Source organism: Leopardus geoffroyi, chromosome D4, assembly GCF_018350155.1.
Source record: "Leopardus geoffroyi isolate Oge1 chromosome D4, O.geoffroyi_Oge1_pat1.0, whole genome shotgun sequence".
Lineage (NCBI taxonomy): Eukaryota > Metazoa > Chordata > Mammalia > Carnivora > Felidae > Leopardus > Leopardus geoffroyi.
In genome coordinates, this window is record NC_059342.1 from 61,545,584 (window position 1) to 61,562,790 (window position 17,207).

The following is a 17,207-nucleotide window of genomic DNA, read 5'->3' on the forward strand; positions in this document are numbered from 1 at the left end:
TTAATGTTGATATGTATAGTCCATCTGGAGTTGATTTTTCATTATGGAATGAAATATATATATATATATATATTATTTTTTAATTTAATTTTTAATTAAAAAATTTTTTTTAACATTTATTTATTTTTTGAGAGATAGAGACAGAGCACGAGCAGGTGAGGGGCAGAGAGAGAGGGAGACACAGAATCTGAAGCAGGCTCCAGGCTCTGAGCTGTCAGCACAGAGCCTGACGCAGGGCTCAAACTCACGAACCGCGAGATCGTGACCTGAGCCAAAGTTGGTCGCTTAACCTTAAGACTGAGCCACCCAGGCACCCCTAATTTTTAATTTTAATTCCGGCTAGTTACCATACAGCATAATATTACTTTTTTCCTCTCTCAAGTTTTACTTAAATTCTAGTTAGTTAACATACAATGTAATATTTATTTCAGGTTTAGAATTTAGTGATTCAACACTTCATAGGATACCTGGTGCTCATATCAACAAGTGCACTCCTAATCCCCATCACCTATTTAATCCCCCTACCCACCTCCCCCCTGGTAACCATCAGTTTGTACTCTATACTTCAGAGTCTTTTTCTTGGTTTGCCTCTCTCTCTCTCCCTCTCCCTCTCCCTCTCTCTCTCTCTCTCTCTCTCTCTCTCTCCTTATTTGTTCCGTTTGTTAAATTCCACATGTGAGTGAAATCATGTGGTATACTTGTCTTTTTCTGACTTATTTTGCTTAGCATAATACTCTCTAGCTCCATTCATGTCATTGCAAATGGCAAGATTTCATTCTTTTTTATGGCTGAGTAATATTTCACTGTGTATATGTATGTGTGTGTATGTGTTTTATTTTTTATTTTTAAAATTTGTATGCCTAGTTGATCCAGCACTACTGTTGGTAATATCTTCCTTTTCCCAGGGCCCTGCAGTGTCACTGCTATCGTAAATCAAATAGTTGTAGATGTGAAAATCTGTTTCTGGAATCTATTTGTTCTGTTTGTTCTCATGCCAATAATTAATAGTCCTAATTATTATCATGTTATGATGGGTCTTGATATTCTGTAGTGTAGGTCTTCCAAAAGCATTGTTTTCCAAAATTGCTTTGGCCGTTCTTGGGATATTTTTCTATATAGGTTTTAGAATTAGCTTGTGAATTCCTACACACACACACACACACACACACACACACACACACACATGCACACACGCACGCGCACACACACACAGCTGTAGGATTTTGATTTGATTTTGTTGAATCTGCAGGTCACTTTGCAGAATATTAACATCTTATAGTATTGAATGTCCCTCCATTTATAAATAAATTAATTTTCTTTTGTATTCTTCATAATTTCTGTCAAGTAATGCTTTGAAGCTTTCCCTGTAGAGGTCAGGTCTTATATATTGTTAGATTTATTCCTATGTATTTGATTTTGGATGCTTTTGTAAATGATACATATTTGAATTTTTGTTTTCTATTCATTGCTGGTTTGAGAAACACCTATCATGAATAGGTGTTGAATTTTGTTATTCTTTTTTTCATGTTGTTTATATCGAGATGATTTATATGATCTATTTACATTTTCCTAAACTGCTTGAAGTCTCTTATTCCTGAATCCGTACAGAATCCTGGTACAGCATCTCCCTGGAATGACTTCCCTTTCTTCTTTAGCCTTCTATAAGTCTCAGGGGAGGCACCATCTTTGAGGGAAGTGTCCCTATTCTCTGCTCTCACCGCACTTTGTGCATTACCCTTTACCCATGGCGTGCTGGCTTTCTACCTTACATTGTGAGCTCCTCAACAGCAGGAATCTCCTAGGCTTCTCGGTCCTCCTGAAGGTGTTCCTCCTTTGTTCCCACACAGGTTACATACACTGTTCTGGTGAAAGATGTTTAGGCCTTGCTCTGCGCTTCTAAAATATGAACTACACAGTGACACCAGCTCGTTTCTTTATGGCTCCAGTAGGTCTTTTGCTATTTGCAGGCCCAGGTGTGACTCTCTTCTTCCTTTAATTCAAAGGTAGCTGGTGGGTGGTCACCACTTCCTTCTCTTACCACAGTTCTATTTTAGCTTTATTGTAGCCCAGGATGATTTGCCACTTTTCATTTAGGTTCATCCCTGTACCTCAGTACCTGTGCAACTGAGTCACATCACCTAGAGCCACTGTTGCTTTCCAGAGGGAAAGGCTTGAGTCCTTCATCGTGTCCTACTTGGGAGAGATCACCATAGATTTTCCAATATGCTTTTTTCCCCTGTGCTTTTAGAATATATCTAGATTGTGTTGATGTAACTCTTTGGGCATTTCTGTTTCCTCATCTGAAAGATAAGAGAAAAGGATCAGGTAATTACCAGGTTCCTCCAAGCATGAACATTTTATGAGTTATGATTCTCTATTTGTTAGGGGTATGTGCACACTGGATGTATTCCAACACTTTGTTAATTTGGGTTGGAACTGAAAATCTACTTTCTTGTAGGTACGTCTCATGCTACTTACATCTCACGCTGCCTAAGAACTACTGAAGTTCTAATAACCCTGTTCAAACAGTCATACTGCGGAAAAACTCTGTATGGGTACCCGTGAATGGAGAAAGAGACAGAAATAGCTGACGGGAATGTTCACTGCTTTATGTGCACACTGTTTACATTATGTATTCTGTGTCAGTGTTGTCTTCTGGACTTGTGTAAAGGTTTGCTCTGATTCTCTGTACAGCAGGTATAACAGGGACTGGCACATAGTAGGTGCTAATAAATACTTGTTGAATGAATGCATAAATGAATTTTTTAGCTTTTTATGTGCTGAGTACTATGCTAAGTGTTCTTTCTTTCTTTCTTTCTTTCTTTCTTTCTTTCTTTCTTTCTTTTCTTTCTTTCTTTTAATTTTAGAGAGCTAGAGAGAGAGGGAGGGCGTGAATGGGGGAGAGGGGCAGAGGGAGACAGAATCTTAAGCCGGCTTCCACATTTAGCACAGAACCTGCTGCCACGCTCAGTCCCACGACTTTGGGATCCTGACATGAGCCAAAATCAAGAGTTGGACGCTCAACCAACTGAGCCACCCAGGGTCCCCTGAGTATTCTTATTTCTGTACATATTATCTCAATCTCAAACCTTCTGAGATTGCTGTTGTTATAAATTTAGAAAACAGTCTCAAAAAAGTTAAGCAACTTCCCCAAGATTACTTACAGGCTGTCTGGCAGAGATAGGATTCGAACTTCTTTTTGTCTCTGAATTCCCTTATATTAATTATCATACTCTTGTAATAACCACTAGTCCACATAAACTATAATGAGAAACTATAAAGGTATGTTTAGATTGGGAAAAACCAAGAAATTCAGTTAACGTTGTAGCGCTAACCATCAGAGATAAAAGTTTCTCTATTCTTTTTAGGGGCTAGGGTACACATCTGCTCTGTATATCAACATACCCCTTCAACTCTTTGAAGTGGTTTAAAAAAAAAAAAACAAGACACATGATAGCAATAGAATTATAATCACATTGTATATAGCTTTAGTAATATAACCATTTCCCTGTCCTTAAAAATGCTTCTAAAATATCAGCTTTAATACCTATATAGCATCCCACTTATGACTGTGTCATAATTTATTTTGTCATTGTCATATTGTCATTCATATAGGTTGTTTTCAACCATAAAATGCTGTAACAAACATCTGTGTGCGTATCTTTGCTCTTATCTCTTGTTACTCCTTTAGACAACATTCTAAGAAGTAGTATTAATAGAGTTAAAGAAGTTTTATTTTTTTAAGTAATATTTACTTTTTTAAAAGTTTTTTTTTAAAGTTTTATTTATTTAAGTAATCTGTACACCCAGTGTGGGGCTCAAAGTCATGACCCTGAGATCACAGGTTGCATGTTCTACTGATTGAGCCAACCAGGTGCCCCCCCAAAAAAGTATATTTTAAAGGCTACTACTGTATCTTGGCAAACTGTTTCACAGAAAGAACATTAAAGTTTTGAAATTGGCATGAGGTGGCAATACTCCATATAGTAAATGTACTAAGTTAGGAGTTTTGAATATAGTATAGGAGAAAGGGATGGAGCATAGAAAGGCATTTTTTATTTTTTTATGACACTGAATAGATATAATACACTCACATTTTTCTAAATTCAAAAAGTACAAATGTGTGTGTAGTGAAAAGTCTCCTCCCATCCCTATCATCTGGGTACCCAGTTCCCTTCCGTGGAAGTCACTGTTACCTATTGCTTTTGTATTTCCAGGGAGATGCTTTGTAATATGTACAAGCCAATGCGTATATGCATTTTCCTTTCTTCTTTCCTTCCTACCTTTGCTTTTTAGCCAAAATGTTACTGTCTTAAATATACTGTTCTGCACTATGCAGTTGTTTTTTAGAGAGAGAGCCTGATCAGAGAAGAGGGGTAGAGGGAGAGAAAGAATCTCAAGCAGGCTCCATACTCAACACAGAGCCCGATGTTGGGCTTGACCCACGACCCTGGGATCATGACTTGAACTGAAATCAAGAGTCAGATGGTCAACTGACTAAGCCACCCAGGCGCCCCCAGATTTTTACTTAATACATCTTAGGGGTTAGTCTATGTTAATCATCATCAATTTTTTTGAAAACAATTTTTTATGAAAACATCAATTTTTTTTTTTTTTTTTGTAGCTGTATGGTCTTCCATTTTAGTGATACCATCATGTTATTTCACCAGTTCTATTGATAGATGCATAGGCAGGATTAGAAACAACCTAGTATAAAATTCTTAGGAAATTAATAACCATGTATGTTAGGCACTTTTCACATGTAAAGTATATCTGTAGGCTACATTCCTTCTAGGTCAGAGGGTATGTTCATTTGTAATCTTGGAAGTGTCAGGTTGCCTTCCATTTATATGGAGGAAGAGGTTATTCTGGATGATGGGGTATTGTCCATCAAATGGACTTAAGGGAGGTACTTAAGTGGGAATTTCAGATAGTTGAAAGGAGAGCATTGAGAGATGGGAAAAAGACTTCAAAAATGAAGGTAGTTAAAAGTAAAAAAAATTGGTTGCTTGGCCATTTAATTGAGGACCCTGGTGCTAGTGACCACCCACATACAAAAGAGATACTCCTGGGATGTTTATTCAAGAATCATACTGGATCCTTTCTGGATTCTGGACCTAGGAATGCAGAGATGCATAAAATACTCATAAAATACTAACCTACAGTGTAATGGAGGAAATAGATGAACAAATAATTATACAATGAGTTTCGCTACCCTAAATGCTGTACCTTGAAGATATCAACTTAAGTTGAATTAGTCAAAAAATGAAAACATGGAGGGGCGCCTGGGTGGCTCAATTGGTTAAGCATCAGGTCATCATCTTGCAGTTTGTGAGTTTGAGCCCTGCATTGGGCTCCGTGCTGTCAGTGTGGAGCCTGCTTCAGATCCTCTGTCTCCCTCTTTCTCTGCCCCTCCTTGCTCACTCAAAAATAAACAAATATTTAAAAAAAAAAAAAGGAAAGTATGGATGTTTAATATTTGATGCAACTTGTAACAATAGAATCTTACTATTTGAAGAATTGTAGAGTTTTAGTTTTACATCAACCCTTTACTTAGTGCAGGAGATCCCTACTTCACAAATTCTGACTATTGGTCATTAAGCCTCTGCTTAAATATCTCTAATGATAGAGAAGTCATAATCTTCTGTGAGGCAGTCAGTTCATTGTAGGGAGGAGCTGTAGTAAGGAAATGCTTTTTATGAAACAAAATTTACCACATCCTGACCTCATGATTTGATTTAGTATTGGAGTGAGACAAATAGACACTAGGTCTATAAAATGAGGTAGTTGTCTCCACGGCTAGGATGCCTTTCCAGTCAAACTTTGTCGAATTCGTTCTTTGATTTTCTGACCCATATTTACATAGCAGATGGATGTTCAAGTAACACTGATTATTTATTATTTGGACATTTGTGGAATTTTGTGCCCAGTTCTCTCTCTGTCTCCCCTATCACCATGGCTACAGTTAACAGTAAATGCTGTTGACTTTTAAAAATCTGTTGTTAAACAGATTCCCCAAATTTGCTAAGCAAATCTTTATCCTGTATTTATGCAGTTTATTTTATTTGAGCCTAAACGAAAGCCTTTATATTAATTGTCCCTGTTAAATCTCATCTTGCCATTGAGGCAGCCTGTTCTTAGTGTGTTTTTCTTGGATATCAGTTAACTTTATATCAACTAATTCCATGGAGCTCAGGAGACTAGAAAATGGAAGTATTGTAAAAAACAAAAAAACAAAAAACAAGTGATTGAGAATTTAGGCGTGCCTCTAGTCCTCCAGGTTGGAGTTGTATGTTGAATTAGAAATGTTTCTTAAGTCCTTGGACTTTCTGGAAACATTTCTGGGTAAATCATATTTTTGTTTTAAAGCCCTAAATTTGGGAGTGGAATGTTATCCGGACTAGACTAGAGAATTTGCTTTCACGCTGTATGGTGCTTGGTGTTTTGACAAGCTCACTTTGACATTATAGCTGCCAGGTAACCCTAAGGGGGTGGAGTTGAGAAGAACCACTGAGTTCTTCCAAGAACCACTTGGAAGAATAAAACCCTGTTGGTGGTCAGGGTTTTAGCCTTGTTTACAGAGATTGGCAGCATATTTACAAAAGAAGAGAACCTAGTATGCTTTCCCCAGAGCTGGAGCAGGGAGAAGAGAAGAAAGGACCAGACTCCTTGAGAGAGGGTGTGGCACTGGGCCTAGAGGGAAGACCAGAGGCAGAACTGGAGTGGGACGCGGACAAGATTGTAGCGGGGTTGCCAGCAGTACCTAAAAGGGTTTATATGTATTCTAACTTTTGCCTTCATCCTTGCCAACAGTGGTATGATCTTCAGTTTTTAACAGTAGCTAAGCAGACTGAATAAAAGGCATCGTTCATGTCCTTTACCTGTCTTTTGGTGCATATTTGTAATATTTGGGAATACTCTCACTAGGTAGCAACACATAATTGTGCTATAATGGGAAGGGTAAGGGAAAGTAAGGGTCATCACCCGCAAAGTCAGAGTGGTGAAAAGATTGGAATTCAGTCTCTGAGAGGGAAATCTTTATCCTCCTGTTGCTTTTTTACCGCTGAGCTGTCTCAGCAATGAAGGAACCTGAGTCCTTGTGGGGCCCTTTGATTACATCTCCCACTATTAGAGGAATAATGTTGTATTTTGGTTTTGAATGTGTTGACTTTGCAGTAAAAGGCAAGCCAAGCAGAGTGTTTCTTGGAAGGCAGTTAAAATATGAGTTTGGAGCACAAGGCCAAGAAGTGTAGAGATGTAGATCTGAGAGGTAGCAGAGGGCTGACTGTGGACATGGAAGTGTGGTGTCATGTAAACTAATAAAGAACAATGTGTCAGTGTGTCTCATATCCTGAAGAATTTTAGAAAAGAACATTGAATTTCACCAGAAAGGCATCACTGGTGAATTTCAACAGATGTTTCAGTCAAGTACTTGATAGAGGGAAAGAAGGATCGTGAGACCAAACAACAAGGGTTGAAAAAGGTGGGAGTATTGAAGTATATGCATAAAGCGGGGAGTAAGTTATTGGCCTGGGAAGACAAGGTTTCTGGTGCCAGTTTTTATTTAATCAACAAAGGTCATAGACCTGTCTGTTCTGTGTACTGTTCGCAGGCTGTCTGCTTTTCCACTTGTTTAGCAGGGTACCTGGGTTTGTGAATCAGCCCTGGGTGGCCCTAGCTGACTATCTAGCAGTGAAGGGAGGTAGAAAGAATAGGGTTTTGATGTGTGACCTCCAGACACACTCAAATGAAGCAATGATGGAAATTTCCTTTATAGTTGGGACCAAGTGCTAGAATCTCAACTTGGGATTTATCACCATCAGTGAAGTTGATAACACCAGGAGTCCCGCTGTCTCTCTTTACTGTTGTCACTTTCTTTGACAGCTAGATGTTTGGTTTCTGACAGTCCTTCACATCACACCAACATCTTCTAATTTTGAAAATTCTGTGATTTATTTTGCAGTCTTTGGAAATTTCTATTGCTAGTAATTGTATTTCCTGGCATGGGATTGACAATTTTCTGTGAACGCAGTGGCTTTTCATTGCAGTGCTGAATCGTAGTGAAATCTGCCTGAAGACCTTAATGGGGAATAAGGTTAAGCTAAATTTTATTTGCAGGAGAGATATCAATGCAAATAATTAAAGTGATAATTAAATCAGTAATTCCTTCTATACATAGCCAAGTTTGTACATGGTTCGGTTGCAGTAGCAATATCGTGTCTTACTTTTCTGTCCAGAGGCTGAAGTTTTCTTTTTACCTTGATTGTAATGCAGATGCAGATTTCAGAAGTGAGAGTGTGGGAAAATGTGCATCATAGAATGGAGGAAGCTGTAGCTGCTGGTAGATATTGGGGCCTGGAAGCAAAAGGTGACCAAGGTAGGAGAAAGGTACTGAACAGGGAGTTTGATTCGTATCTTTGCTGTCAGGCAGAAAAGCCCAACTCTAGGGGTCCAAACAAGAAGCTGTCCTATTGAACCACTGGGGAGTCTTGAAAGATTTGAGTTATTTAACATCTGGATACTAACTCAGAAACATACAGATACCAATACCATCACATGTTTGTGATGAAAATGTAGTGGGAATTCACATCCACCTGTAACATGGGTAGGATGTTGTTATAAATTATTTTGGTACTCCTCAGTTTTAGTTTCTGCATTAATAAAATGACGGAACTGAATTAGAATGAGACAGTCTTCAAGGTTTCCTGCGGCCCTGTCTAGGACTGTACAGTGGAACTTTACGTACTACTTTGGGGAAGACGCGTTTCTTTGGTGGCCTACAAATAAAAACTGTGTGTGGAACAGCGCCATTTATTATATGTGATAATTCTGTGTGGTCACATATGATTTATATTAGTAGTTTCAAGATGTGCTATTGTACAGTATCTCATTTGACGATCTCGTTGAGATGATGAAATAGGTCAGGAAGGGATTATGTTCATTTTGCTGATGAAATGAAACCATTATGGTTAATATCTTGAATAGTTATTGAAATCTGATGGTCTCATTAACATTTGGGATGCTAGCCACCAAGGATAAAATCCTGCCACTGAGGAAAAAAAAAACCTCAGGACAAAAAGCTGTCAGGACAACTTTCTCACCTTCAGCTATCTAGCAGATTTACATATGCTCCAAGTTCTGACTCAGATGGCCTGTGAAGCTTTTCTTGATATCCCTTCTACCTTGGCAGAGTTGAAGCGCTTTGATCATTGTCCTCCGGACCCTGGATTTTAGTGCTCCATTTAATCCACCCTGCTGAGCTCCTGCAGTCCAGATACTTGTCTTATTCATCCCTACACCCCGCAGCCTGCGCAGTACCTGGCAGATAGATAGATATGCTCAGTGAGAAGTTGCAGAATGAAAGAGTTGAGTTGGTGGGCTGGTGTTAAAGGATGCTGCAGAGGAGGGTGTGAAACCTGGGCTCTGGAGTGGGAAGAAGACACCATTGTACACCTTTTTTAGATAGAAATTTTGCCCTGTATGTGCGTTTAAAAATTAACAACAGCCTAATTAATAAAGAGAGGTAGCTAGGGGTCAGATCTATCTATTCATAAAATAAATTTAAATTAAAAAAATGAGAATTAAAGCTCATGAATTGATGGAAATTTTTAAATTCTTGTTTTATTTTTTCTCTGAACTGTCATCATATATGTCAACTCTAAACATCATATATGTTTAACAGCAATCTTGTATTCAGTCTCAACTCTGATTTAGAGTAGTAAAATAGAATTTTAAAATTCTCTCAAGAAATAAACCCTAATCTGGTTAAGCTTTATGTTAAGTGAAGTTTTTATATTTGTCCAGTGACCTATTCTTGTTGAAAGACACTTGTTCAGAGAAGCCCTTTAGCCCTAATTTCCTCAAACTTGCCATAAGTAGTAAACTTGCCATAAGTAGTTTTTTTTTTTCAACGTTTATTTATTTTTGGGACAGAGAGAGACAGAGCATGAACGGGGGAGGGGCAGAGAGAGAGGGAGACACAGAATCGGAAACAGGCTCCAGGCTCTGAGCCATCAGCCCAGAGCCCGACGCGGGGCTCGAACTCACGGACCGCGAGATCGTGACCTGGCTGAAGTCGGACGCCCAACCGACTGCGCCACCCAGGCGCCCCAGTAGTAACCCCTTTAAAAGGAAACATGCAGAATGTATTTTTCATGTTACTTAAATTGTATAGCTGTGAAACTAGATAAAAAAATTTTTATTGTTTTTGGCTCATTTATAACTATAAACCAAGACTGCAAATTAAATACAAAGACAACTATGAAATTAACAAATTTCAAGTTAATAGTTATTCGGTGAGACAGGTGATGTTTAGGTTTCACAATAGAAAAAAATAGCCTCAGGTCTCATGCCATTTTAAATCTGTTTCTCTATTTTCACTTGAGTGATACTAAAAGCTGCAAGTATCCATTCTCTCTAAGTAATGTTGTGCAAGGTGCTATTAATGACTTTAAGGCTTTGTTTTTAAGTTCGGGATAATCAGACCTCATGTCTGACCAAAACACTTGCCAGCAAACATTCCTTAAATACCGGTTTTAATGAGATGTCAGCTGTGGTGTTCACTCGGAGATGAGGTTAACATGATGACATTACTGAAGTCTTTATTAAATGGTTCTCTATACCAGCTCATGCTGGAAGTGAGAATGGAAAAATGTCATTGGATACTTCCATCCACATTTATTTCTAATGAACTTTTGCAATTGTACTACAAAGATAGGACCCATATAATACTTGCAGCATATATATATGGTATTAGCTGTTAGACTGTTTGTTGGCTTTTGACGATGCCTGTATTTTCATATGCTCTGATGGTTCTAGTTTCCTGTACAGTATTTTTCACTGTTGGTTACAGTTACAATGAGACCTTTCCTTGCACAGTGTGCCATGAGAAACGTTTGGCCTGAGGGAGATCTTAATACAACCAAAGAAGTATCAGTGAAAGACAGCCTACTGACAGTACTTGTTTAGATTGTGGTTACTTATGATCCAGAATTTTTATCATTCATTTTAGATTATCTTTTATTTTTATTTTTTTAATTTTTTTTTAACGTTTATTTATTTTTGAGATGGAGAGAAACAGAGCATGAACGGGGGAGGGTCAGAGAGTGGGAGACACAGAATCGGAAGCAGGCTCCAGGCTCTGAGCTGTCAGCACAGAGCCCGATGCGGGGCTCGAACTCACGGACCGCGAGATCATGACCTGAGCTGAAGTTGGACGCTCAACCCACTGAGCCACCCAGGCGCCCCTAGATTATCTTTTAAATGAAAGCATTAAAAATTTTTTTGTACACAATTTGTAGACTCCCCTTTTTCTCCCAACATACTTGGGACCTCTGGTTTGGGAAATACTGCGTCAGCATGGATTTTTGTGATCACCATCTAAGAGTCCAGGATTAAATGGTGGGAAAACAAATTTTAAAAAACTTGGCCCTTCTTAATGTAATGAGAGACACTTTAACAGCAAACTATAAATAGAGTGATTTGTTCGATCTGACAAGTCTTAAAGGTCCACAAAGAAGACTAGGAAACGTATCATAAGGACCCACCCAGTTATCTTAAGAGTGGGGAAGAGTTTAGAGCATATCATGGAAAAGATCTTGTTTGAATAGGGTCTTAAAGGATGAGAGGTGGGTTTAAATGAAGCAGAAAGATAGTATGTGTGAAGACCATGGCCATGAAAGACATGATGGTGGGAAATGTGTGGCCTTAGATGGCATTTGCAAAGGGAGCTGTAAGTTGGAATCCAAAAGTAAAAGTCTTGTTAGGCCAAGTGTGTAGGTCTCATTTCATATATGCTAAGAGAGAAGATGAAGATCTTAGAATTGAGAGAGTATTCATGGCAGTATTTTTTATACATAGCAATTACACACTGTATCGTAGCGTTCGCCTTCTGTAGGCCTTGGAGCTCTTCAGGTGCTGGAACCATAAGTTAGTCTTGGTACACTAAGCTTTTGGTAGAGTAACTGATAAAACTAATGGTTAGACAGTATTGGTCGATTGACTAACCATGAGTACAGAGGATTCAGGAGAGAATGATGACAGTCTCCTATGGTGGTGGTTGTGATCTTTTGTGGGTGACAGACTCCTTTGTGATTCTGCTGAAAGCAACAAACCTTGAAAGCCATATATTTGACCTGCAGTTTCATGGCATTCATGTATCCCTGAAACCAGTCCATGGATTTTTTAGTCAGAATCCCTCCTTAGGAAATTATACCCGGGGAACCTATAATCACTGTGAATAACTGTCTCTTTTAATAATCTTTAAGTATTAGACTATGGACTATGACTGTGTCTTTTTTAATACTCTTTTTGAGTTCTTCTTGTGTTTGGGAGGAGTTAATTCAAATAGCTGAACTATTTAAGAAGAAGAAAGAACAATTTTTTTTTTTTTTTTTTTTTTTTTATGACGACTAAGGTAAAACATTGCTGGTCTGTAAAGGTAGTAAGTATATTAGTTAAGCCAGCAACCAAGAAGCACTTGCTTGAGGCAATCCTGACATTCCTGAGTTTGGTTTTAGCAAGTGAGTTGAGGTCCCCAAGACCACCCTTAGGCCCAGTGATTTGCTAGGACTAACAGGACTCAGAAAAGCTGTTGTACTCATGGTTATGGCTTATTACAGTGGGAAAGATACATATTAAAATCCTCAAAAGGAAAAGGCACATGGGGCAAATCCCAGGAGCAACCAGGTGCCAGCTTCCAGGTGTGCTGGCCCAGTGCAGTGGCACATGTGCACTCACTCCATAGCTCAGCATCACTGTGACAGCACGTGCAGAGTGTTGCAGCTTGGCAAGCTCAGTGGAGCCTTGGTGTCCAGGGTTTTTATTGGGTCTCAGTCACACAGGTTTGCAGTGTTCGTATCAGGGAGAATGTGCCAAGGGCTCAGAGCTTATTGCCTAGGGACTAGCCAAGGGCCAGTCCTAAACAGGCCTTTCTTGGGAATATGCAACATTTGAGCATCACAAGCCTGTTGAGTTCTCCTTTCCTGCACAGTAAGCTGTTCAGAGAGTTAGCTTTCTTCTGGCCTGCCTGTCTAGCTATTCTTTTTCTAGATATGCTGTTTCTGTGGACCTCCTTGGTCTCATCATAGGTAGCCATTCTGTGTTCTACATATCTGGACTGTAACGTTTTCCTCTCCAACGAGTAATTGGGAAGTTTGTTTGGACCTAAGGACATAACTGTGTTTTGCAGTTTCATGAGTTTGTAGTGAAATCTAAGTGCCCATTCTATCATTCATTTAACAAAAGTGGTTTTTTTTTTAATTTTTTTTAAAGTTTATTTTTGAGAGAGAGAGAGAGAGAGAGAGGGACATAGTGCCCGCAGGGGAGGGGCAGAGAGAGAGGGAGACACAGAATCTGAAGCAGGCTCCAGGCTCCAAGCTGTCAGCACAGAGCCCAATGCAGGGCTCGAACTCACAAACTGCGAGATCATGACCTGAGCCAAAGTCGGACGCTTAACCGACTGAGCCACCCACGCGCCCCTAACAAAAGTTTTTTGAATGGTGGTATGTAACAGGCCTGCTAGACATGGATTTACAGAAATGATTAATATGGATCTCTGCCTGCAATGTGCTTATAGTTTCATAGGGGAGAGAAAAAATATAGCAATCCTGTTAATGTGTGCTTTGGGAAACACTTAACCTCATTGGAGACCATGGTGGAAGGTCTGTGTCTGTTTGTAGGGGAAGGTGTTGGTAATTACGGGAAGACTTCCCTGAAGGAGTCACTTCTCCAGTTAAGCCATAAAGATCAAAAGATACAACTGGGCATGTTGCTAGTGTTTCTCCAGTCTATGATTGCCTTAACTGATGCAGTCTCCTTGGCTTACTGAGCAAGCACCCTAATCCTAGCTAGAAGATACATGCCTTTCTCAGGGTTTGCACAAGAGGAAAGAGAAATACAAATCTATTTCCATTACTCCATTACCATAAATCCACCCAAATGACATTTCCAACCTCTAGTGAAGTAGGTAGTTGTATTTTCACATATTGCTTCCAGGTGGGGGAATATGTGAATACATAGCTTTGGGCTGATAAGAATAACCATTAAAACTTTACATGTATTGTGTTTCAAATAGGAGAGCCTTACCTTGATGAAATTACTTGTAAGAATTTTTCTGTACTTGTAAACCAAAAAGTTTTAGAAAAAAACCTCGGTCCCGATTTTATCACATTTGACTCCTATGTATGTGTGCTTCTCAACAGAATTTGGAACTTCTGAGAGAAATAAGCATTTTATTTTTTGAACAGTGCAAAGAAATTGTATTATAATAGGATCAGGAATGTATTATTTTAGTGAATATGGGATAACTTCATATTGTGAACCTTGAGAATTTTTTCTAATAGAATCTTCTCTTTTCCCAGCATTACAGTGTTTCTGCCACCTTTGTACAAAAGACAATTTTACTTGTGTGACAGATGGGCTCTGCTTTGTCTCTGTCACAGAGACCACAGACAAAGTTATACACAATAGCATGTGTATAGCTGAAATTGACCTAATTCCCCGAGACAGGCCGTTTGTGTGTGCACCGTCTTCAAAAACCGGCTCTGTCACTACAACGTATTGCTGCAATCAGGACCACTGCAATAAAATAGAACTCCCGACTGTTGGTAAGTGGTTGTGTAAGACTTTTCTCTAATACTGCAAGAAAAGCTGATTCTGACCCAGGTTTTAGAACTAAAACCTTGCTCCATGGAGAGGCAAGAAGGAACTTGTCCATAGTTGTAGAGTTACAGGAGTAGCCAAGATCCTGCCTGCTGGGTGTGTGTTGTTGGAGAACGTGGTTCCAATAATAGACTTTCTCTGAGGTCTGTTATGCCTAAAAGGCCATCCTCTTCAAGGCAGATTCTGACAGGGCTGCTGCAGCAGTACATCCTCAGAGTGTCCCTGCTTTGTCCTCAGAGTGGCCTTCTCTTCCTTGTATGATGCCCCAGCCTTTTAAAGCAGTCGGTAATGGGCAGGAATTGAGCGCAGCACTAAACAGTCCAGATGCCTTCATTTTGTAATTTAACTTTGCTTTATGATCTTTATATACAAATCATTATATATGATTTCGGGGCTTTTGGTCCTTCACCATAGTTTACATTTAACAGTGTTCTGGCCGAGCCAGGAATTTGAAGGCTTCATAAATTCTTAGAATTAGATTAATGTTCAGGTTCTGGTTTAGGATGTTAGCCTGAGCACATGTATTTAACTCCTTCCATCACTTTCCTCAAATCCTGAATTTCTACAGTGGCAATATAGAATATTCAATATAAAAGTGGGGGAAACCTGTATTCATGCTAGCAGAATTAATGGAAGAATACCAGCCTCATGCCTATATTTGTGAGAAACTTCTATAATTTATAGTGCAGATAGCATCAGACTAGTGAAGAATTGACTACCCAGATGAAGAGAAGTACATGAAAGCACCTCTTACAGAATCCCACCTAACCTTACACTGAGGCACTCGGGTGAGGAGGTTACAGGAGGAAATGCCCCATCCTTCTTTAGGAAGCACCTGCTTTCATTGGTCACGGAGGCAACCACAGTGCTCCCTCTCCACTCCGAGTTGGTCCAGGCATCGTGCTAATTAGAGTAGGAAGCACTGCTGTGGCCCAGCAGAAAAGGGCCAGCCCTACAGGTTACAGAGCGAGGCAGTCCCGCACTTCATTCAAGTGATAACAGCAAAGTAAAACCAGACCATGGTGGGGAAGCTCCCCATGGCAACTTTCTATCAGACTGATTTTTCTGACTTCTGTTTAGGCATCTGCAACTCTAAAATGACAAAGAAAAATTATAATTCCACAATTTCCCATTTCCATTTGGCTTGAAATATCTAAATGAAGACTCATAAAGCCTTGTGAAGAACTCACTTCATTTCTAATGCTCAACACACATAAATCCCTCATTCCCAGGTCTCTGATAAGCAAACAGCAAAAAAATAAAAATAAAAATAAAAATAAAATTTTACCAAATGAAAAGATTCAGTGGTTCAGAAGTGAACTGAACTGGATGAATCAATCCTATGAAAAAGACTTACCTCATGATAGGGAAGAACTCCCAGACAGTCTAAAGTCCATTTTCAGTTAAAGATCACTTTTATTTATTTAATTAATTAATTAATTTATTTATTTATTAATGTTTATTTATTTTTGACAAAGAGAGAGCAGGGGAGGGGCAGAAAGAGAGGGAGGCATAGAATCCAAAGCAGGCTCCAGGCTCTGAGCTGTCAGCACAGAGCCTGATGCGGGGCTGGAACTCACAAACTGTAAGATCATGACCTGAGCCATGATCGGACGCTTAACTGACTGAGCCACCCAGGCGCCCCTAAAGATCACTTTTAGATGAAAAGCTCAACTGATGAATTATTTTTAAAAATGCAGTATTGAGAGTGAATAGCAGACTGGATACTAATATTTTATAGTTAAGTGTGATACAAGCTTAAGGCAAGATAAGCTTGAGAAATTGTGTTATAATTCAGGGAGAAAAGAGGGTGAGCAAATTAAGAGCTATAGAGGATAAATCTAGGTGATCCAATACACTTACTACAAAAATTCCAGAAAATGACAAATGAGCAGACAGAAGAGAAGAATGTTATGCAAAATTAATGAAAAAATACGTAATGAAATACATATAATAAAATGTCAGTTTCAAGAATGAAGAAAAAAATTGCTTATGCATTCGGCACAAGTGAACACTGATTACCTCTAAAAAGAAGAAAAAGTTCAGATTTTCTGCTTTTTTAAATATCAGAAGTTAATGGAACATCATATATTAATTGTTACCTAAAATTCCTTAGGTCTGCCAAGATTTTCTATGTATAAAAACAACAGCCATTTTTAGATAATAAGTATTCAGTGTATGAGAACCCATGTACTCTTCTTAAAAGAAATTATAAGAATTAGGATTCTATCATAAGAAATCAATCCAAGTAAAGATCTCAAGAATGGGAAAGTTGTGATATGAAAGAAATGGTTCTGAGCAGTGAACCAGCAAGGCTCAGGATTAATGCCAATGTAAATAATGTGTTTCTGAAATAATGCAAAATGTTAGTTATTAAGAGATTATAAGAATATAAATGATCTTGAAATAAAAGTCCAAGTGGTAAATGTCTGACTCTTGATTTTGGCTCAAGTCATGATCTCTTGGTTAGTGAGATCAAGCCCCATGTTGGGCTCTGAGCAGACAGTGCCCAGCCTGCTTGGGATTCTCTCTCTCTCTCTCTCTCT

At 38.9% G+C, this 17,207-nt stretch overlaps 1 protein-coding gene across 4 annotated transcripts in view; it reads left to right on the forward strand.

The window, feature by feature from the left end:
• Positions 1-17,207, forward strand: part of TGFBR1 (transforming growth factor beta receptor 1) — a 57,859-nt gene that overhangs the window by 14,369 nt on the left and 26,283 nt on the right. For 2 of the 4 annotated variants that reach the window (XM_045470424.1, XM_045470425.1), the window contains exons 2-3: positions 8,275-8,377; positions 14,361-14,606. In XM_045470424.1, the coding sequence (XP_045326380.1) occupies positions 8,275-8,377; positions 14,361-14,606 (349 nt within the window). The remainder of the gene's footprint in view (positions 1-8,274; positions 8,378-14,360; positions 14,607-17,207) is intronic. The other 2 variants (XM_045470427.1, XM_045470426.1) reach the window with 1 other exon arrangement.